The sequence below is a fragment of the Chionomys nivalis genome, chromosome 1, assembly GCF_950005125.1.
Source record: "Chionomys nivalis chromosome 1, mChiNiv1.1, whole genome shotgun sequence".
Taxonomy (NCBI): domain Eukaryota; kingdom Metazoa; phylum Chordata; class Mammalia; order Rodentia; family Cricetidae; genus Chionomys; species Chionomys nivalis.
Window position 1 is genome coordinate 31696424 of NC_080086.1, and position 23625 is coordinate 31720048.

General features: G+C 40.7%; 1 protein-coding gene across 2 annotated transcripts in view; it reads left to right on the forward strand.

The window, feature by feature from the left end:
• The window catches only part of LOC130877791 (ankyrin repeat domain-containing protein 26-like), a 77397-nt gene that overhangs the window by 26479 nt on the left and 27293 nt on the right, over nucleotides 1–23625 (forward strand). For both annotated transcript variants that reach the window (XM_057775378.1, XM_057775368.1), the window contains exons 13-24: nucleotides 3563–3661; nucleotides 4230–4258; nucleotides 4379–4451; nucleotides 7853–7908; nucleotides 9659–9813; nucleotides 12012–12179; nucleotides 14424–14457; nucleotides 14732–14873; nucleotides 16748–16961; nucleotides 20459–20642; nucleotides 21530–21667; nucleotides 22650–23606. In XM_057775378.1, the coding sequence (XP_057631361.1) occupies nucleotides 3563–3661; nucleotides 4230–4258; nucleotides 4379–4451; nucleotides 7853–7908; nucleotides 9659–9813; nucleotides 12012–12179; nucleotides 14424–14457; nucleotides 14732–14873; nucleotides 16748–16961; nucleotides 20459–20642; nucleotides 21530–21667; nucleotides 22650–23606 (2249 nt within the window). The remainder of the gene's footprint in view (nucleotides 1–3562; nucleotides 3662–4229; nucleotides 4259–4378; nucleotides 4452–7852; nucleotides 7909–9658; nucleotides 9814–12011; nucleotides 12180–14423; nucleotides 14458–14731; nucleotides 14874–16747; nucleotides 16962–20458; nucleotides 20643–21529; nucleotides 21668–22649; nucleotides 23607–23625) is intronic.

Here is a 23625-nt window from a genome sequence, read left to right on the forward strand (position 1 = left end):
GGTTTGAGTGCAGGAGGTTGGTCCCAGTACCTTGTGGAGTCCTCCCTTTCTAGACTGGATGATATCTTTCCCATTGATGGAGCTGCCTTTTTTAGCTCTCGTTCTACAAATTTCTTCTCCCCTGGAAGCTCACTTTGAAAAGATGATAAACAATTCTGAGTTTTAAATTACCATGTTTAAAAGTCTCTTAATAATTGTGTCTATTTCTTTCATTTTTATTTTTAAATACTTTTTAATTCTTTTTTTTTTTTTTTGGATTTTCGAGACAGGGCTTCTCGCTCTTGTAGACCAGGCTGGCCTCGAACTCACAGAGATCCGCCTGCCTCTGCCTCCCGAGTGCTGGGATTAAAGGCGTGCGCCACCACCGCCCAGCTACTTTTAATTCTTTGAGAGTTTCTTTTTATGTATATGATATCTCCTAGTGTAATTTAAGAATATTCATCTTATTTAGTGGCTGAAATTTTATTCATATGCTATATTTTTTGGTCATATCCTTTCCTACCCTTTTTACCCACTCAACTTCATGTTCTTCAAAAATAAAACAAAAACCAGCCAACAAACAATAGTACAAAAACCATGGAATCTGTTTTGTGTTGGCCAACTATTCCTGAGCATGGAGCCTGCCCTGGAGTGTGGTTGATGTACCGGTGACACTCCATTGGAGAAAACTGATTTTCCTCTCCCAGCAGGCATCGATTGCAAACAGCTCTTGGTTAGGGGTGGGACTTTGTGTCCTCTTCTTCTTTGTTCTGGGATCTTGTCTTACTTGAACATGTGCGTGTTTTGTGCATGTTCTCCAAGTTCTGTGGGTTCATATGTCTGCCAGCCCTATTGCGTCTGGAAGACATTGTTTCCCTTGGAGTCATCCACCACCTCTGGCTTTTAGAATCTTTCCAGCTCCTCTTCTGCACAGGCCTCTGAGCCTTGAAAGTAAGGACTTGATAAAGACATCCCACTTAGGGCTGAGTGCTCCAAGATCTCTCACTCTGCACACTGTCCAGTTCTAGGTCTCTGTGCTAATTCCCATCTTCTGCACGAAGAAGCTTCTTGCTGAGGGTTCAGCAGTGCACTCATCCTCTCTGTTCTCTCTCTCTCTCTCTCTCTCTCTCTCTCTCTCTCTCTCTCCCTCTTTCTTTCTTTCTTTTTTGTTTTTTGAGGCAGGGCTTCATCTGTAGCTTTGGAACCTGTCCTGGAACTAGCTCTTGTAGTCCAGGCTGGCCTCAAACTCACAGAGATCCTCCTGCCTCTGCCTCCTGAGTGCTGGGATTAAAGGCGTGTGCCACCACCACCCAGCCTCTCCAACTTCTTGATGTCAGTCATGTTGATTGGGATGAAGTGGAATCTGAGTAGTTTAATTTAGATGTCCCTGATGACTAGGGATATTCAAGACTTTCAAAAAGTTATTAGCTATTTTTATTTCTTTTGAAAACTATCCATTTTATTAGCCCGTATGTTGGTTGGTAGTTTTGTTTCCTTGGTGTTTAACTTCTGCAGTTCTTTGTAAATTCTCAGTATTAGCCCTCTTTTTGAAGTAGTTGGTAAAGTAACCTTCATATATACTAGCAGTATACACTCAGAAAAAGAAATTAAGAAAAATATCCCATTTATAATAGCTTAGAAGAATTAAGTATACCTGGAACATACCTAACCAAAGATGTGAAAGGCCTTTCTAATGAGAATGTCAAGACTTTGACGAACGAAACCCAAGGAGATGCCAGATGATGGAAAGAACTTCCATGCTCCTGGACTGGCATTATTAATATCATGAAAATGACAAGGTGACCAAAATTAACCTACAGATTTAGTGCAATAACCATCAAAAACCCCATGTCATATTTTACTAACATAGAAAAAAATCTAAGAACTTAATAAGGAACCATAAAATACCACAAATAACCAAAGCAACCCCAAGGAATTGTAATGCAGCTGGAGGTTTCACAATCTCTGGTCTCAAACTATACTATAGAGCTAGAATGCTCAAGGCAGACCTCCTGGCATAAAAACGTGCATGTGAGCAGTTGAGCAGACTAGAAGACCCAGAGGTAGACCAGCAGACTATGGTCACCTAATCTTCAACAAAGTCTAAAACGTGCAATGGGAAAAGAGACCTTTTAACAAATGGTGTTGATAGAACTCTATGCCTGCCTGCAGAAGAGTGAGATTAGATTTGTGCCTCTCTCTGTACAGAGTCGGTTTAAGATGAGCATCAAAGGCCTTAAAACAAACCCTTAAATTCTAAGATTTCTAAGAGGAAACACAAGGGAAATCAGGCATGGTGACCGATGCCTTTAGCCCCAGTACTCAGAGGCAGAGGCAGACAGATCTCTGAGAGTTCGAGGCCAGCCTGAGGTACATGGTGAGTTCCAGGACAGGACTACCCAGTGAGGCCCTCTTTTGAAAAAACAAAAACAAAAGCTGTCCAAGCAAAGACAGAAAACCTTTGAATACTTTTGAATTGAGTAAGAAGTTTAAATAGGACTTTAGCAGCACAGGGAAAAGCCCCAGCCAGATACCACTAGAGGGGCTTCATGGAGTCAAGTTTCTGCATAGCAAAAGAACCTATTAACAGAACAAGCAGATAGCCCACAGAATGAGGGAATCATTCTTAATGGAAAATTTCCTACTTTTTTATGTTGGTCACCTTATCCAGTGAGAAAGCTGCCAGATTTAACATTTGGATCTAATTGAGTCACCGAGTCCCAAATGACTCATTCAGTAAATGTAGGCCAGTTTTCTGTGAATGTTACAAAGAGTAGATGAGTGTTTTTAGAATGCCATATTTTAATACCAGAGAGCCAGGTTCCATGTTTTATCAACATACTGAATTTTGACCTTAGGAATTTTTATTTTATGGTCACTGGTGTTTTGCCTGCATGTATGTCTGTGTGAGGGTGTGGGATCCCCTGGAGATGGAGGAAGGAGCACGTTTATGTTGGAGCTGATGAAGAGAGAATGCTAGGGAACTCGTGGCGGTGTCAGTACGTTGGCAGACACGTTAGGTTATTGTGCTTCGGATGTTGCTGGAGGTAGAAAGTGGTGTTAGCATTTGATTTACCGCAGCCACCCAGCTGTCCTCTGAATACCTAGCAAGCATCGGGTCTCACTAATGCATTAGTTGGATTAGAGTAATTAATTATGGAAGCCTTTGCTATCTTTCCAGATAGCTCATTTCTGGTGAAATAGATGTTTCATGAAAATCTGTTAAAGACTAACATAGTTAACAGCCAAAGCAAATTGGTTTAAAAGCACAGAATTATGGTTCAATTCTTTTTTTTTTTTTTTTTTTTTTTTGAGACAGGGTTTCTCTGTGTAGCCTATACTGGAACTCGCTCTGTAAACCAAGCTGGCCTTGAGCTCACAGAGCTCTGCTTGCTTCTGCCTCCTGAGTACTGGGATTAAAGGTGTGCGCCAATATGGTTCATCTCTTAATTACTAATTTAAATATTAAACCAACTTTGAAATAAAAGTTTATTAATATCTATGATGCTAATATCTGACAACTCAGTTTACTTTTTCCTTTTGATAATCATTTAATATTAAAAACACATACATTATTTCTTAGATGTGACTTATATACCTTCTTGCATGAGTGGATCAAGAAACTTTAAGATGGCTAAACTAGAGGAATCAAGAAATGTAGGCATTCCAGTAGCCCACAAGGGTATGGAAAAAACTGGTATTTTTATTAATTATTATTCTACAAGTATATATCCAACCTAGTCAATTTAGAAAATTTTCCCTGTTGAGAAGTGAATTGTACTTTCAAGTGAACTATTGTCCCATCTTTGTACTTTCTAAATTACAGGGTGAGTTGAAGAACGTGATAAATGCTTGTAGAATAATCTCATAAGCCATCCTGGTGTGCTGCATTAAGACACGCTTTTGCCATCGTCTCTGAAATAATCGTCACAGTTGTAACTTGGTCCTCTAACTAATGGTCACGTTTCTGTCTGCTCATCAGCATGCTGACATTGGCAAATACCCGGTTCTGTTTTACTTACAGTCGTTGGAAACTCCTCACTTTGAGTCCTTCCTGCATGTTTTGTCAAACTTACCCTCTTGTTCCTTATTGAATATATTTCTGACATGTTGCTGGTCTAAGCAGAGGAGGGTGGCAGGGTTGATCATTTTCAGATGCAGCATGAGGGTTTGGCTCCATAGTAACTGCATAAATAGACAGTTGGTGTACCAGATTTTTAATTACATATAATTTCCCTTTTGCTTTTTAGAGACCCTCAGGAAGTACCCAGTCATGGAGGTATAATAATATTTTCATCATGAATTTTAACTACATGTTATGAAATATATATTTCTTAAATGTATATTTAACAATTTAACAAATTACTTTTAACAATTTAACTTCTCCAAACCCATCCAGCCTAGCATCAAAAAGCCGGATCCTGTTCTGAACAAAACAGCAGGAATGAAGGATGTACAGACGTTCAGATCAGGTAAGTTGTGTAATACTCTGGGGAAGGTACACTAAATATTGGAAATGCTCAGTCTTCTGATTCCTAAACATTTTTTACTCCCAGTTTTGTTCAAGGATTTGAAATAAATAATGGAACATTATTATTGGTATTTGTCATAGTAAGGAGACAGGAACACAATTCCCCACTCTTACCCTTGGAGGTCGGAGGAGTTCCCGGAATCGCTTAGGGACTTCAACTCAGTCAAACTCTGAGCTTGTGGCTTTGACACACACATACAAAACAAGTTTTAGGGCTAGCCAGGGTGAAACAGAATTGAGGTTTTTACTAAGAGTAGAAGACATTCAGGAAATGAATGAAAGCACAGCTAAGCGTGGGGATGCACGTCTCGGTGAGCCGTGATTTACCAAAAGACCTTCTGAGTGTAGCTCCTAAACAGAGGAGTCAAGAGAGACTCATGGAAAGAGGAAGACATGCACAAGGTGGATGTGGGCTTCTCAGGAACCGCGGTGTTTAATCGTTAGCCAGACGGGGGCTATCAAGTTACATCCATTGCAAATGGCTTTTAGAAACCTTTATTTTTCTTCCACTTGTCTCTTGTTTTGATAATGAGATTATAAGGTGACTCCCAAGATCCCTTGAATGGAACTTTAAGGATAAATAAGAGCCATGCAAGGGGGTTATATCATTTAGTGTAAACAGGGTTTCTGGTGAGACCCCTAGAAAACTGTAGGTTTACAGCTGAGAAAAGAGAAGTCTCTAATGCAGTGGTCTTCAACCTTCCTAATGTTTTGATACAGTTCCTCATGCTGTACTGACCCTCAACCCTAAAATGATTTTGATGCTACTTAATGTGACTATCTGATAATGCAGGATATCTGATCTGAGACTCCTAAAACCAGAGGGTCTCCACCCTAGGATGAGAACCACTGCTCAAAAGCTGGTAGCAGTTGCACTTGACTCCTTGCTTCTCAGATGCTGTGGCGGTGGCTCCTTTCTTTTATCTCCATAATTGTCACTATCTGTTTTTAAGTGTACTTACAAGAATAAAAAGGATTTTTTGTTTGAAAATAACTTTAAGTCTTTTTTATTGATATTTATTGAGCTCTACATTTTTCTCTACTCCCCTCCCTGCCTCTCCCACCCCCCCTTCAACCCTCCTTCAAGGTCCCCATGCTCCCAATTTACTCAGGAGATCTTGTCTTTTTCTACTTTCTACTTCCCATGTAGATTAGGTCTATGTAAGTCTCTCTTAGTGTCCGTATCATTGTCTAAGTTCTCTGGGATTGTGGTTTGTAGGCTGGCTTTCTTTGCTTTATGTTTAAAAACCACCTGAGTGAGTACATGTGATAATTGTCTTTCTATGTCTGGGTTACCTCACTCAAAATAATGTTTTATAGCTCCATCCATTTTCCTGCAAAATTCAAGCTGTCATTATTTTTTTCTGCTGTGTAGTACTCCATTTTCCTTATCTATTCTTCAGTTGAGGGGCATTTAGGTTGTTTCCAGGTTCTGCCTGTGACAGACAAAGCTGCTATGAACATAGTTGAGCACATGTCCTTGTGGCACGATTGAGCATCCTTTGGATATATATATATCTCCAAAAGTGGTATTACTGGGTCTTGAGGAAGGTTGTTTCCTAATTTTCTGAGAAATCACCACGCTGACATCCAAAGAGGTTGTACCAGCTTGCATTCCCACCAGCAGTGCAGGAGTGTTCCCTTTTCCCCACAACCTCTCCAGCATAAGTTGTCATCAGTGTTTTTGATCTTGGCCATTCTTACAGGTGTAAGATGGAGTCTCAGAGTTGTTTTGATTTGCATTTCTCTGATGACTAAGGATGTTGAACATTTCCTTAAGTGTATTTCAGCCATTTTAGATTCCTCTTTCTCTGTTTAGGTCTGTACTCCATATTTTTTTATTGGATTATGTGATCTTTTGGTGTCCAATTTCTTGAGTTCTTTGTATATTTTGGAGATCAGACCTCTGTCTTATGTGGGGTTAGTGAAGATCTTTTCCCATTCTGTAGGCTGTCATTTTGTCTTATTGACCGTGTCCTTTGCTGTACAGAAGCTTGTCAGTTTCAGGGGTTCTCATTTATTGTTTCTCTCAGTGTCTATGCTGCTGGGATATATTTAGGAAGTGGTTCCCTGTGCCAATGTATTGAAGTGTACTTCCCACTTTCTCTTCTATAAGGTTCAGTGTGGCTGGCCTTTGATCCATTTGGACTTGAGTTTTGTGCATGGTGATAGATATGGGTCTATTTTCATTCTACATGTTGATATCCAGTTATGCCAGCACCACTTGTTAAATATGCTTTCTTTTTTCCATTTGATATTTTTTGCTTCTTTATCAAAGATCAGGTGTTCGAAGATGTGTGGATTGATATCCGGGTCTTCTATTTGGTTCCATTGGTCCTCCTGTCTGTTCTTATGCCAATACCAGGCTGTAAAAAGGATTTTTTTTTTTAAATGCAAGCTTCAACTCAGATGTCCTTACTGTAATATTTCAGAAATTTGTTTACGGTTCAGAATCCTGACACTTTCTGGGGATTCATAAAGCTTAATTATGAGATTGTAAGGTTTTTTTGCTTTTAGCCTCCCAAACTTTGAAAATGCTTGCTGGAGAGTTGGACACAGTGCTGCATACCTGTGGACCTAACATCTCAGGAAGCTGTAGTGAGGATCACTTGAACCCTGGAGCTTGGGACTGACCTCGGCAGCCTCGCGAGTTGCTGTCTTCTGAAAAATATGCTTTCGAAGATGCTGATGCTTGCTGAGAATCAAGCTTTGTTTCTTAACAGCAGCAGTGTTTGTACTTTAAATCATTTTACCTTGGCAGTATCATATTGATGATCTTAAATCAGTCAGATTGTAAATGGGCACATTGTGCCTCTTGTGTGTGTGTGTGTGTGTGTGTGTGTGTGTGTGTGTGTGTGTGTATGTATGTGTGTACGTGCATGCAGACACTTGGAGCTTCACAGAGTGGACTCGAGTCTTGTTATAACAGCACCCCATCAGCACAGTGCTGGAAACGCCGCAGGTGTGGCAGCGTTGAGCAGTAGAGGTGTGAGAAGTGGCAGTGGTTCCCGAAGGCAGAGATATAATGGTGTGCACTGTGAGGCTATGCTTCTCTGGTATTTTTAGTGCCTCTCCCCAGGATGTATTTATGTTGAGAGAGTTTGTGCATGAATCCTTGAGATTTTTATATGCAGTGAATTTGGTTCCAGGTAGTGTCTCTGAATGGTTTGTTGAAGTTTTGGGTAATTGAAAGTATTTCCTAAGGTCGTAAATATTTAGCTTTGTAGCTAATGATTAAACTTAAACTCTTAGATGAAAAAACAAATTTTTATTTATTTTCCTATGTTTATAAAGACTTTATCTAGCTAAGTTTACTTTATCTGAATATTCCTTTGTCTGCAGAACCAGACTTAGAAGAGCAGAAAAGGCTTGGTGGCAGTGAAGACAGCCAGCGAAAGGTACGTGAAAGTTAGTCCTGGATTTCACTGCTCATGACTCTGTGGTACGGCATGTTGGATGAGTATCATTCAGACTAGCCTTTTAGGCTTAGTATATTATAATTTAATATTTAATTTAAAAATTTTTTATTATGTGGTGGGTAGGGGCAAGTGCATATGTGTGCAGGTGCCTGCAGAGGGCAGAAGAGGGTATAGGATCCCTTGGAGCTGGAATTACAAGTAGGTATTAGCTTAACAGTGTTCTGAGATCCAAATTCAGTCTTCTGCAAGAGTATGTGCTCTTAACCACTGAACCATTTCTCCATCCCCTAATACTTCATTTTAAAAACATTATAACTAGTTATCAAATTTAAAATAGGGCTAGGGAGATTCTTCTTGGATAGGAGTGCTCACTGTATAAGAATCTGTAGACCTGAGTTCAAATCCCCAGCACTCATGTACAAAACGTCTAACATGGGCATGTGTGTTGGTAACCCCAGCACTGGGGCAGTGAGAGCTGATTCTGGGAGCTCAGTAGCCAGCACCAAAATGAAAAGCTTCCGCTTCAGTAAAAGGCAGTGTGTCAGTAGAGTAAGGCAGAGTGTTAGAGCAGACACCAACATTTCCGTCTGGCCTCAGGACCCCCACACATGTCCACACTCATGCACACACAGATGTGTTCACATGCATGCATCCTTCACTCCGCCCTCAGTGCCTCAGGTAAACTATTCTCCATCCAGCATATTAAACAACCTCATTCGCCTCTTAAGAGAGTTCATACTGGAGTGAGGCCTGCGGTATTGGGGTAAATGCATTAACTTTCAAACTTTATTTCATTGTTAGAAACTGGTAGATATTCTAAATGATTTCGTCCACCGTGTTTATCGAACAGAGACAATTAGAACTGGACTTAATAGCAATGAATACACCGTCGTAGTTTATAGTGGAAATTGGTGTTGCTCTTCTGTCCAATTGCTATTTATTGACTTTGGCACTTAGTAGTGTGCCTCCTCCCCACTTAGTGATGTACTCTTTAATGGATGATGGGGTAAGCCTTGGGATACCGAAACAAAACCCCTCTAACTTGTTTTTCGTAAGGGTAGCACGGAAGTATAGAGCAGACAAACAGTAGACACGTTCAGTCGGCTGCTTCAGAGCATCCTGCTTTAGAGTGAGGTAAATTGGTTGTTCTTCTTAGTTACAGCCTAGTGATTTAGAGATAGCTAAAAACATTTTTACCAGTGAAAATTTCAATTGTTTTCTAGTTTTTCTTTTTGTATACTCAGTATTTAAAAATAAGGTTCTTTTTTTAAAAAATCTACATACTTAAAGAAGAACTCCTGAGAATAAAATTTTGCATATCATCCCTCTTTCTCAATATACAAAACACAGGTCTCCAGTGTCAAATCTAAGTCATGACTAAACTATCAAGTGGTAAAAATCAGTGAAAACTAGGGACTTTTAAAAAGAATAATTCCTCTTCCATTGAGTAATGGTTTTTATTTTATTTTGCATGTGGGTGTGTCTGACCATGTGTGTGTGTGTGTGTGTGTGTGTGTGTGTGTGTGTTAGCATGTGCGCGCGCTGTGGGTATGCTTGGTGCCTGTAGAAAGCAGAGGAGGACGCTGGATCCCTGGGGATAGTTGTCAGCTGCCGTGTGAGTGCTGGGAACCAATTCAGTACTCTTAGCCATGGAGCCATTTCTTCAGTGCCCTCACAGAAAAAGTCTTTTGAAAAGTAAGTTATCCTGACTCCCAACTTTTCTTTAAAGGTTGAAGAAAAAAGAAAATACAAAAATAACGAAGCAAAATTATCAGGAAGTCTGTACAGCGGTGCTGCTGACAGTGTTGAGAATGGAGTAAATCAACAGAGTGGAAAAGCTGATGACCAGCAGTTCCCTGTGAAGGGAGATAAAGAACATGATAGGTAAGGTTATGCAGTATTTGTTGTAATGTGAGCGGCAGGGCTGCGTCCTGCCACCCGGCTAGCTTTATACCCGAAATAATTACATGGAAACTGTATTCTTTTAAACACTGCCCGGCCCATTAGTTCCAGCCTCTTATTGGTTAGCTCTTACATATTGATCTAACCCATTTCTAATATTCTGTGTAGCTCCACGAGCTGGCTTACCAGGGAAGATCTTAACCTGCGTCTGTCTGGAGTGGGAGAATCATAGCGACTCCTGACTCGGCTTCTTTCTCCCAGCATTCTGTTCTGTCTACTCCGCCTACCTAATTTTCTGTCCTATTAAAGGGGCCAAGGCAGTTTCTTTATTACTTAACCAATGAAACAACAGATAGAAAGATGACCCACCTCCATCAAGTATTTAGCGGTGTATACGTAGTTGTTACTATTCTACAAAACCAGTTCTAATTTGGACTACTGTTCACTATTAAATAATGTTATGGATATATTATACATATTCACCCTTACATGATTATCAAGAAAACATAAAATGTTTTTTCTACTTACATTAATTAATATTTTATTAAAAAATAGCTAGAATTGGCAAAAGTGGAGGCATTCTCGTGACTGCTAACAAGTGGAATGATAAGTACTTTGCAGTTGGTTCAACAGTGTGTATCGTAGTTTGACATGCACCCTTCTAGTGCCTGAAGCTTCACTCTGGGGTCAAATCCTCTGAAATAGGAGAATATGATTACAAACGCACATGCATTCATACGTATATTTATATATTGTGTTACACACGATAGGTAACTAACAATGTACATTAAGGCTATGTTATGTATGTTCTGTATATTTACGTAAATATATTACATGTATGTATATTTTAAGAACATGTATTTTAATATCTCTTAAAGTTGGAGATAATCTAAATGCTTCTCAAAAAGAAAAGTATTACGTGTTCTGTCAATCATCAGGTTATTCCGATTGACCAACCTTTATATGTGACTTGACCTTTCTCTCAGATTTTTTTATTGTGTTTTTAATGTTTTGACTGTAGTGTGTTGTAGAGAGTTTCATTTCAAGTTCTGTAGGCTTCTTGTATTTGGATGGACATCTCTTTCTCTAGATTTGGGGAGATTTCTTTTATACCTTCACTGTAGTATTATTTTCCTTCTTCTGTAGATGCCAATAATTTGAAGGCTAGTTCTTTTCATGGTGTCCCAAAGTGTACACATGCTCTATTCCTTTTTTTTTTTTTTTAAATTTCTGATTGACCTTTACTGAGTGATCTGGTTCTCCTCCTTGTCACCCAGTCCTGATTCTTCCATAGAGCCTTTCCGCTGAGGAGTTTGCTTGGTTTACTGAGTGTTTTGTTTCCAGCACCACCTCAGTCTGCTTTTCTCTAGCAATTCTACCTCTATAGTTAATTCCATTTTCATATCTTTGATTAACATCTGTATTCCTCCAGGTCTTGGCTTTTGTTGTTTTCTTGGGGTGTGTTCAGACCCTCTGAGTTGTCTCAGCACAGTTATGATCTTTTTTTTTTTTTTTTTTTTTTTTTTTGTCTCTATGATCTGAGTCGCTCTCGTTGGTATTTGTTGCTCTGGAACTAGTAGATTGGAGGGGGGCACATGTCTGGGTTTTTTATGTTTATTTCTGTAAGAGAGTTGAGGCTTGCTTTGTTTTGTGGAACTTTTATTGACGGCTTGCAGGCTTGAAAACAGGTTACTATTTTCATGAGCATACTTGATCCTAACATCACCACCTTGCTGGTTTTCTTCTGTTTCCTTTTAGTGTGGCTCACTAAGTATGGTTGCTGTGCTTTGAATAAACTCTGGGTAGTGGGCGTTGTGGGAGGAGATCTTTGGAAGCTGGCTGTGTAGTCAGGTGGCCTGTGGAGTTGGGAGGGGCAGGCCCTATCTGGAAACACTTCCAGGATGGGAACAGGCTCAGTTTGGCCTCTTCAGAAAAGCTTTTCTTAGCCTTAGATAAAACTTCTCATATAGCAACTCGATACATCACATGGACCATTAATGTATATTTATACATTTGCTGTTAGCTAGGATTTAATTACCTTTTTTTTTTTTTTTTTTTTTTTTTTGGCTTTTAGTAAACTGAGGTGGAAAAGAATCAGAATTTCCCCAAAATTACTTTTCTTGAATCTTTGTCAGTAGAATTATTTGTAAGACACCAGCTTTTTTAATGGATTGTTTTAGAGGTCCTCCCTTGCTTATGAAGGAAATGAAGAAAAAGGAAAATGAAAAGTGTGTATCCAGAGAATCCGTCACGATGCCAATGACTGAGAAGCCTGGCTCACCACCCGGTGGTCCACTACACCTGCAGGATGGCTCCAGTCTCAGTGACACAGACCAAAGTGAAACGAGGTGAGGTCGGAGCTCTTTATTCCCTGTGAAGGAACATTAGCTGTGACTAGTCAGTCGTGGAAATAAAACACAGCGTGGAAGTCTCCAGACAAAGAGCTAACCTGTATCAGTGTCGCTGAAAGGGGAAGGCAGGGCAAGTGCGGTTTCAGTAAAGGGTCACCACGCCTCAGATCTCTATGCTGGGAATGATAATAGAAAAGCAGGCAATGGCTGGAGGAAGATGTGTGGTTTACGAATCGTCTTTAAAGGAGGCATTTAGAGTATGTTTGCATGATGTCGGGACCAGCAGAGAAGTGTATGCCTACTCAGTGCGATTTGGGTGTGTATCTAAGGTATTAAACGACATTTTCCCTGAAGAGTTATTATTAATTGTCCTCACAATTTCTAGTTAATTTTTTTAAGATTCATTCTGGTGTTAAGATTTCTCTAAATAAGTTGGGAAATGGAATATACCGATATGAATTAAACATGAAAATGATGTCCTGAAAGTTAAACTAGCATAGAAATTCAGTAAAATAAAAAAGTATGGAAACAATTCCTTGTAGCAAATGTCTTATGTATCGTGCGCTCAGTATTTCCTGAATGTAATGCAAATTATATTTTCATACAAAGCAATTTCCTAAAATTATTGCAGTATAAGTCTTTTTATTTAGAAAATACTTGATTCAGAAATAAAATTCAGAAATTATTAATAATTACAACTAAAGGTATAGTGATAATGTGGATTCATTTACTACTGTATTACTGAAAAACACTTGAAGATAGGTAGGATTCTTCTTCACACCTATAGCTTGCTCCTGGGTTATGCTGGTAATTCAACACTAGGAAGACTGAGGCAATTAGCTAATCATGAGTTCAAGGCCAGCCTGGACCACTCACTAGATTCCAGGCTTGCCTAGGCTACAGAGTTAGACCTTATCTTTAGAACAAAACAAAACCAAAAAAAGGTTCCCTAATGTGAGGACTGGAGATGCACTCCCACATAGGCTGTAAACGCAGAGCTGTTTTCCTGCAGGTACAGGAACAGCAGACGGGAGCCAGCAGTGTAGCTTTAGATGAGAGTGTTTGCCACCAAGCCCGAGGACCTGAATTTGATGGGGAGAACCAGCTCATACATGTTGTTCTCTGACCTAACACATATGTGTACACACACGCACATGCATACACCTGTACTAAAAAGAAATGTAAAAAGCTTTTCTCTCCTCCCCCTTATTCTAACTGTAAAAACAATCATCATATAATTAATTTATATATAAGCAAAGGAATCTGTATGTATTCATGACTCAGTAACCCCAAACAAACTTTTCTAGTTTCTTCTTCTTTTTTCTCCTCTAAGGGTTTCTTTCTTTTGTTTGTTTATTTATATTTTATTCATCTTACATTCCAACCAGAGTTCTCCCTCCCATTTTTCCTCCCACCTCCTCTTCCCTCCCAGCCCATGTCCCATCCACTCCTCCCAAAGGGTAAGGCCTCTCATGGGGAGTCAACAAAGCCTGGCACATTAAGTTGAAGTGGAACCAACCCCTCCCCTCTGCATCAAGGCTGAACAAGGCATCCCACCAGAGGGAATGGGCTCCCAAAAGCCAGTTCACACTCCAGGGATAGATCCTGGCCCCAATACTATAGACACCCCTTAGGTAGACCAAGCTACACAACTGTCTTCCACATGCAGAGAACCCAGTTCTGTCCCATGCAGACTCCACAGCTGTCAGTCTCGATTTCGTGAGTTCCCACGAGCTCGGTTCAGCTGTCTCTATATATTTCTATCAAAAAAGTAAATAGCATGTTTTTCCTTTACTTTTAGAACCAGAACTTTGATCTAAGTTTAATTCTTTCTGTCTTGAGTTGGTAGTTGGCTGTTGGTAGAGTGCTTGCCTAGAATAGACAAAACCCTTATTTGATTGCCAGCAGCCCACTGTGGGCATTGGTGGCACACACTTAAATCCCCAGCACTGGTCATCAGGGGAGGAGGCTCAAGGTCGTCCTCAGCTAAATAAAAATTATGTGTGTGTGTGTATGTTTTAATTCCTTCTTACAATATTAATAATTATTTTTACTCTCCGTTTGTAATCAAATTCCCTTATAGAAAAATGTTTTATATTAAATAGCCTGTAAACTTTATTAGTGGGAGAAATGAATTTCAAATGTAGAGGCTTTGTATAAAAGTCAATAATCTTAGATATTCTTTGTATTTCACATACTATTAGTCTTAAAGGATTTTTATGGGTTTGTTTTTTATTTTAGGCCCACAAAGAAAGCATCCATTAAAAATAACAAGGTAATGTAAAAATAATAAAAACTGGTATTTTGTTTTAAAATAAATTATGAAAGGTAGTGATATATAAGTTAAAAGATAAGAAAGATAAAGTGAAAAAATCAAGGATCTTGTTATGGAAAGACATTGGCCTTCAAAAGGAAGAAAGAGTGGCCATAAATAAAGGCATCCTTCTGCCAACTGTCAGCTCTTTTAAGAACTGTTTCTTGTATAAAGCATTATTTCATGTATAATGTAAATATTAGGGAAACAGTTTAAAATGGTGTTTATTTTGTAGGTCAAAAAGCAGGTCGCCGCTGTGGACGACCTCGATGACTTGAATGAGTTGTCTGAAACAGCCTCTGAGGACTGTGAGCTCCAGTGCCCCGATTATGAGAGTGTTTTGTGTGAAATCGAGCATCTCAGGATGGAGTGTAGAGGTATGACGCTTGTGTGAATGAATGAGCAGCCTTCCTGCACATGGTAATACATGCACTTTGCTTCGCATTGACCCAGCACACCGCTGTGCATGTAGAAACAGACTTCATGTTACAGTAGTATGTGAGCCATTCATTTATACCATCAGCCAAAGCACTGTAGTCATGCTCACTGGACTTTGCTTCGTAGGACTGACACATCCAGTCTTTCCGTTGATCTTGCTTTTCTTCTGTGCCTACTGTCACTGGATGAGGTTACCTGGTGTGCAGGCTAGTTATATGTCAGCTTGACACAAGCTAGAGTCATGGGAGAGGAGGGAGCCTCAATTGAGAAATTGCTTCTATAAGATTCGGCCATAGGCAAACCTATAGGACATTTTTCTTAATTAGTGATTGATGCAGGAGGGTCCAAATTACTATGGGTAGTTCCACCCTGGGCCAGTATTCTGCTGAGCAAATCATGAGGAGCAAGCCAGTAAGCAGCACCCCTCCATGGACTCTGCATCAGTTCTTTTCCTCAAAGATTCTACCCTGCTTGGGTTCCTGTCCTGACTCCTTTGATGATGAACAGTGATGTGGATAAACCCTTTCCACCCCACCCCCCTCTCTGTCTGTCTCTAACTGTAATTGCGTAGTTGCAAAAATTTTGACCTGATCACATCAACCCTTTGCTACAAGGTTAGGCTTCTCAATCTTTTAGTTGTCTCCTGCCTTTTCTGTGTCCTAGTTGCTGTCTTAGAAGTTTGCTCTTGCAGTAGACTGTTTTGTCTTACACAGCGTCAGCAAGGCATATTGATATATAAAGGCTATTTGGTTAGTGTCAACATGTGTATTAAACACATACTTAATAAACACCGTAATCAAGATAGCCAATCTGTCACAAAAACCTCTGATCTTCTCCCATGCTTCTGTTTTCCAGTCCACAGAATAGGAGAGATCCAGGGCTCTGTCTTCACAAACACTGCTTGTCAGTATTTTAAGTCTTAGTTATTCTTATAGGTGTGTGATCTATATATCATCATGGTCTTAAAGTGCCTTACACTGCTGATAAATGCTGAACATTTTCTATGTGCTTATTTTCCTTTGCTATGATGAACTCCTTTCTGATCTGTATCCATCATCTCGTGTTTGTCCAGTCTGACTAAGCAGAGTAGATATTCTTCTGGGTCCTGTGGGAGCAACGATGAGATTTCATGTAACCTTTTCAGGTGTTTTATCCTTGGTTCATGTAGTTTCTTCCTATACGTCCCTTGTTCAGTGCTTGGTGAAGTATTCCAGGGGCCCTCCACAGACCTGCAGGGTGTTCCTCTGCGGTGCTGTTTCCTCTCTGCTCTGTCCTGTACTCTTACGCTGTCTTGGCTTCTCAGACGCTGAAGTCTAGGGAGCTCTGCCTCAGTTCTTTCTCCTAGGATGGTGAGAGTCAGACACCTGGGACATTCGTGGAATCCATTTACTCCCTGTCTGCTCAGGATCATTGTCCTGAGAATTATTATTTGAGATACTTTAACTGTGTTCATCTGGGTTGTTTTAAGTGAAAACATGGCTCCATAGCTGTTACCTCAACTTGGCTAAAAGTAGACACAGAGACTCATTAAATGCTTTGTGCTTTCTATTTTTTAAATCTAACATGGAACATTTGACTGAGTTTAGCTTATTTGCTTAACATGAAGATCTCCACTTTTATCCAGTTTCATATGAAAAAAACTCCAGATGTATAATTCCATATTTTCTTTTTGTTATCTGCAGAGCTTATGTGATGTTTTTCACACTGTCGGCACCTACTGTATATTCCATCCGTGTATAAGCAAAAGAGCATAGAAATGCAGTCTTTTAATATGCTCACTCATTTTATTTGTCTCTTCTCCCCCCCCCTTCAGATATTGTTAGTCTTCTGAAAATCCGGGATGCAGTTTATTCCTATAAAAGATTAATAGAATTTAAAAGAAGCCATTGTGAACTACTTACAGGAAAACTTAAAAGAATGGAAAATAAATTTAAGGAATTGCAGAAGGAAGTATCAGAAACAAAAGAAGTAAGATCACTGCTAGAGCATGAAAAGGCGGAATGGGAGCAGGAGCTCTCCAGTCTGAGGTGTGCCGTCTTGGTTTATGTCATTCATCAGTGTTCAATGTCCTGTGACGTTCACTCTATGCGAGTGTGCTCATATTGAGCACATGCCTTGGCATGTGTGTTGAAGTTGGGTGCTGACTTGGGAAAGTCAGTCTCCTTCCATCATGTGGGTCCCTGTAATAGGAGCTGCGGGCTGTGTTCCTGCCGCCCCAGCTCCTGGTCGCCTGGCTAGCTTATGCCCCAAAATAACAACACACAAACTGTATTCTTTTATACACTGCTTGGCCCATTAGCTCTAGCCCTTACTGGCTACTTCTCATATCCCGATCAACCCATCTCTAATAATCTGTGTAGCACCAGTCTTACCAGGAAAGATTCAGCATGTCTGACCTGGCGGCTTGCTTCATCGCGTCTGCCCCAGAGAGGAGAGCTATCGAGTCTGAGCTCACTTCCTCTTCCTCCAAGCATTCTGTTCTGTTTACTCCACCCACCTATGTTCTAACCTATGAGGGCCAAGCAGTTTCTTTATTATTTAACCAATGACCTTCCTCCATCAGGTCCCCAAGATCCAGCTCAAGTAGTTGGGCTTAGAGTAGGCTCCGTTACCCACTGAGCCATTTACCCAGCCGTGATAGCCTAGCTTTAAATAAATGTTTTCACTGTTTATGATACAGAGATATACTTGAATGTTGGCCTTTGTTGCATGTCATGGAGTTTACAAGAGAGAAAATTTCTTAAGTCTTTTGAAATGTGAAATTCTTGCAAATAATATAATGAATTTAACTATGAATTATTCTAAGAATTAAATAGATATTCTACCATAGATTCCACTAAAATCATTTTTTTTAAAGATTTATTTATTTATTATGTGTACAGCATTCCTTCCGTGTATGCCCGCAGGCCAGAAGGGGGCGCCGGGTCTCATTATAGATGGCTGTGAGCTACCATGTGGTTGCTGGGAATTGAACTCAGGACCTCTGGAAGAGCAGTTAGTGCTCTTAACCACTGAGCCATCTCTCCAGCCCCCTGAAATCATATTTTAGTGGCTACATAAAAACAGCCATAAAAAAACAAAACATCTTTATTTATTGATCAGATAACTTTTTTTTTCTTTTTCTTTTTTTTAAGACAGGGTTTCTCTGTATTGCCTGGTTTGTCCTGGAACTCACTGTGTAGACCAGACTGATCTCAAACTCACAGAGATCTACCCGTCTCTGCCTCCCAGCTGCTGGTGTGCACCACCGCCCAGCTGATAAAATAAGTCTTAAAGCCGGGCGGTGGTGGCGCACGCCTTTAATCCCAGCACTCGGGAGGCAGAGGCAGGCGGATCTCTGTGAGTTCGAGACCAGCCTGGTCTTCATGCTCATCACACAACCATGTGATTTCTGTGTAATACTTCATAGAAATTACAGGGAGAGGGAGGGAAGGAGGACGAATGTGTCGTTAGATGTCGTGAAGATTGCATTTAATCTGTAGATAGCTCTTGGCAGTTTTTGCTGGATTGATTCTGTCAGTCCCTGAGTATGAGGTGTGTGCCTTGTAGCACCTCCCTCTGGTGCCATTTTGCTAGAGATGCTTTTCACCTGTTGACGACTTTTGTTCTAAGTTGTATCTGCTTTAAGCTATTGTGAATGGCATTTTCCCCAAATTTCTTTCTCAGGAAGTCCTTTCTGGTTTTTATATGTTGTTTGTTATATATAGCTACTTTGTTGACAGTGTGTATCGGGAATAAGGGTTATCTGGTTGAGCTTCTCCCTCAGCTATTCCAACCCTGCTGCCTTCCCAGGACCAACACCACAGGCATCGCCTTCAGAGCCTGCCCTCCTTCTCCCATAACTTCCCCAGATCCCTGTAATTTCCCTAGGGCCTGCTATACAAATGGTCACCTAAGCCCCTACCACCTTCTCAGGTCTCCCCACTGCCCCACAAGGTGCCAGCATAGGTTTATTATCCTTGCCTCAGCCACTCCAAACACTCAGCCCTCCCAGAATCCCCTCCACATACATTTCCAGAAAGGATCTTCCTTCCTCTTCTGGGTGCCCCAACCCCACTGCCTCCCCAGGATCCATGCCCTATACATCACTATTGATGGTTCTCCTTTTACCATCCCTTGGTCACCTCAGACTCCTCCCCCTTCCAGGACTCCCTCCATACATGCTGCTAATAAAGGCCACCTTCCTCCCTCCCTCCCCGAGACCTTCAGACTGGACCTGTGCCTGAATCACGACCAGTAAGGCCTGTTCTGCTCTTTGGGATATCACAGCCCCACCTCCCAGGACTACGGCCACCCGCATTGCAGACAGAGTTCTAATTTCCTTTCAGTTTTCATCTTCTCCTTACTTTTGTGCTATAAACCCACCCTTCTGGGGCTCCCACCTGTTGCTTTGCTGGACTTTACCTCTTGCTTAGTAAGTTGATCCCAAGCCCTCCATCCCTGGCATCCGCCTCCCTCATCTAAAGATCTCCGTACTTCCTGCTTGCTCTGTAGGAAGGTTGCCCACTGTGCCCCTGGCTCTCAGAGCTGGCCAACCAGGATCCCTTTGCAGCTCTTGCTTGCAAGTAGAGTCCGCACTTACCTTGCTCTTCAGCACCCCATCTCTGCCGCATGAGGCTGAGTGCCGCTTTCTCCCGCTTTGTCCAGTGTTCTCATCTGAAGACCTGTGGGGAGCATCTCTTTGCACCACAGACATTTCCCCCAGCATCTTGTTTAAGGTCCCTCATACCTTACTTAAGCCTGTCATATCATGACCTGTGCTAATCACCTCCCCCCCCCCAGATGAGAGGGACAGCCCCGCCCACTGGAATCAAATCACCACATATTAGGACCCTCCCAACTTCCCAAGGCCACATCTCTGCTACCCCAGTCAACATAACTGCTGTCTGACTCAGCACCTATGTGAATACCCTCCTGCTGGACAAGAGCCCACAGCCATGTGGGCCTTCAAGGCCCAGTTCTCATGAAGTCTCAATCCACTACAGAATGTGCACTTGCTCCCCAAGTAGTTCAATTTTTTTTAATTTACTTAACTTTATTTTATGTATATGGGAGTTTTGTCCACATGTATGTGTGTGTACTGCATGTGTGCAGTGCCTGCTGAGGGCAGAGAAGGGCATCAGAACCCCTAGAACTGTTGCTATAAATGGTTGTGAGCCACCATGTGGGTGCTGGAAACTGAGGAGCAGCCAGTGCTCTAACTACTGAGACATCTCGCTATCCCTACAAAAGATAATTATTAACCTGTAACTTTACTGAATAATTTTAAATTTTCTTTTCAATAATATTTACCAGATATCTGTAAATTTGCCAGTTAAAGTTTTTATTCATCCTTGTTATCAAGAGCATATGGCCTTTAGAAGAGACTGAAGTGAGGAATTAAACTCAGGAGTCAAAAAGAGAAACAATTATTTAACAACAGATTTTATTAGGACACCACGTAACCATCGTGAGGTCCAGGTCACAAAGTCAACGTCATTTTCTATAAACAGATTAGTTTTATGATAAGCACATTTAATTTCAGATTTGCACTGAAGCAAGAGGAAGAGAAGCGGAGAAGTGCAGATCTGCTTTCTGAGAAAACTATGGAGCAGCTTAGGAGAAAAGATGAGCAATATCAGAGCGAGGTTGAGGGGAAGCAGCAGCTTGAAGTCTCTCTCAGAACACTGGATATGGAGCTGAAGACAGTAAGAAATCATTTGAACCAGGTACGTTAATATTCTAGAAAAATTTCTTTGGGGGATTTTTTGGTTTGGTTAGTTTTGTTTGTTTGTTTTTGTTTGTTTGTTTTGAAGGGGGGTCAGGGTTGAAATAGGGTTTCTCTGCATAACCTCAGCTATCCTGGCCTTACTCTGTAGACCAGGCTGTCCTTGAGTTCAGAAATCCGCCTGCCTCTGTCTCCCAAGTGCTAGGAGTAAGGTGTTCCTGACTGATAAAAATTCCTTAATCCTACCTTTATTTGTTGTACTTTTAATGTCACTTTAATTACATATTATTATATTTATATATGCACATACCACATATATATCTCCATGTCTCATTGATGAAAATATCTATTGGTTTCATTATTATAGTGCAAACTTCATGATCATGTCAGAGATCAGCCTCATCCCTAGTTGATGTAATTGTGTGGGGTCGCCAGGATATATTCAATCCATTGTTGACCAGTGGTGCCTCATGCTAAGAATAAATTTTAATACAGATAGTGGCAATTATTTATGACTCTTGGAAACTAATAGGTACTACAGATGTCCTTTCTAGGTGAGGTAATGGAAGATAAGTTTACCATGGAAAATAAGTGCTAGTCTAGCCCTCTTCAAAATGCAGGCTGTCTTTGAAACTGTGTTAAAACTGGCTGTTTGTAACAAACTAGTTTGCAATACTCTTTCTGCCTGTAAGAACTGTTTGTTTTTTAAGCAATTTAACTATAATATGCAGTACATATTATACTGTGTTTTATATGGAATAGAATCACTTGTTTTCATAGGCTGCTTCCAGTTTGTTTCCATTGTTCTACTCTTAACTGAGCTTTTGGATGCCCTGTCCACAGCAGTACAATAGTATGAGACTGAAAACTTCATGAATGTGTCTCTAGGTTCTAGAGGAGCGGAATGAGATTCAGAGGCAGCTTTCCCAAGAACAGAATGCCAGAATGTTACAAGATGGGATTCTTGCAAATCACCTTTGCAAGCAAAAGGAGATCGAAATGGCACAGAAGAGAATGACTTCCGAGGTGCGTTCTTTAGTTTTCTAAATATGTGTGTATTTATATACTTACATATTTTCAGAGCCAACCTTACGCACTGTGGGAATTATAGAGGATTTTGAACCATATGTATGTATACATAATATATTTGTTTTAGGGGTAGATGGCAGAAACATTGCCCCACTGTTTAACATATGGAGCCAGTGCTTTGGTGAAGGAGCACTAGCAGCCGGCTAAGGGGACCTGAGAATTCTGCAGCTTGTTACATTTTCAGTCTTCCCTTTTCAGAATGGTGGTGACTAGTTCACCCTTGTGCAAGCATACTTATTTGTATGATGCTTATTTTTAAGCATTTATCAACAAATGTAGTTGCTACAACAGACTCAAAACTTACTTTGGACCAGTTGTATATGTTAGATATTAAAGTGTAAGCCTAATTTGTGTGTGTATGTGTGCGCACGTGCACGCATAATGTAACCATGTGTTCATATCTGTTTGGGAGCACATGTATGTGCATGCATACTGAGGCCGGAGGTTGATGCTAGGTGGCTTTTTGATCACTGCCTTTCAGGTGTTGATGCAGGCCCTCTCACAGAACTGTCTTGGCTAGTCCAGCTTGCCCCCAGGATCTCCCTTCTCTGCTTCCTAGGTGCTGGGACTGCCAGTGAGTTGCCACACACCCTGGCATTGACACTTGCATTAAGGCATCTCCTAATGTGAAATGTGAGCCAATTTAATAATCTTGTTTTGTGCCTTAAGTTTGTTGTCCTCCAGAGAACGGCTTTCCCAGTGCTGAGTTTCTCAGAAAGTATCGTTTCTCCCTTAATTTCATAAAGTCATTGTCTTCAGTTACATTTATGAACTTTGGGGAACTTAGGCTTCTCTAAGCTCAGAAATTAGATGCTTTTAGTTGCATGTGTGTATTTCAGTTCTTAGATTGTAGACTTCGCGTGCTATTCCTGAATTCTATAAGGAATTGTGAGAGCTAAATGTTTGTTTCCTTTCCTAGGTTTCTGTCAGTCATGAAAAAGAAAAAGATCTGTTGCATAAAAACCAGAGGTTGCAGGATGAAATTGCCATGCTAAGACTGGAGATGGACACAGTAAAAAGCCATAACCAGGAAAAGGAAAAGAAGTATCTTGAGGATATTAAGACTGCAAATGAGAAGAGTGATAAGCTTCAAAGAACAATAAAGCTAAACGAAGAAACATTTACAAAAACAATATTCCAGTATAACGGGCAGCTTAATAATCTTAAGACTGAGAATACAATGCTGAGTTCTAAGCTGGAGAATGAAAAACAAAATAAAGAAAGACTGGAAACAGACGTTGAATCATTCCGCTCTAGACTGGCTTCTGCTATGCACGACCATGCTGAAATTCAGGCCTCGAAAAGAGACCTAGAAATTGCTTTCCAGAGGGCAAGAGATGAGTGGCTTCGTTTGCAAGACAAGATGAACTTTGATCTGTCTAACCTCAGAGATAACAATGAGATTCTCTCCCAACAGCTTTCTAAAACTGAGAAAAAGTTGAATAGCCTAGAAATTGAGTTTCATCATACAAAAGATGCGCTTAGAGAAAAGACTTTGGCTTTGAAGCATGTACAAAGAGACCTCAACCAGACACAGTGCCAGATGAAGGAGGTTGAGCATCTGTACCAAGATGAGCAAGGGAAGGTGAACAAATACATGGGAAAGCAAGAATCCATAGAGGAGCGGCTGTCTCAGCTGCAGAGCGAGAACATGCTGCTCCGACAGCAGCTGGACGATGCTTCCAACAAAGCCGACAGCAAAGACAAGACGATAGTTAATATCCAAGACCAGTTCCATGATATGCTAGGCAGACTCCAAGCGGAGGGCCAGAAGCACAGGCTAATGCTGGAAGACAGAAACAAGGAGCTAGTCAGCGAGTGCAGTCACTTCAAAGAGAGACTGTGCCAGTATGAAAATGAGAAAGCGGAAAGAGAAGTGAGTATCAGTAAAGAGA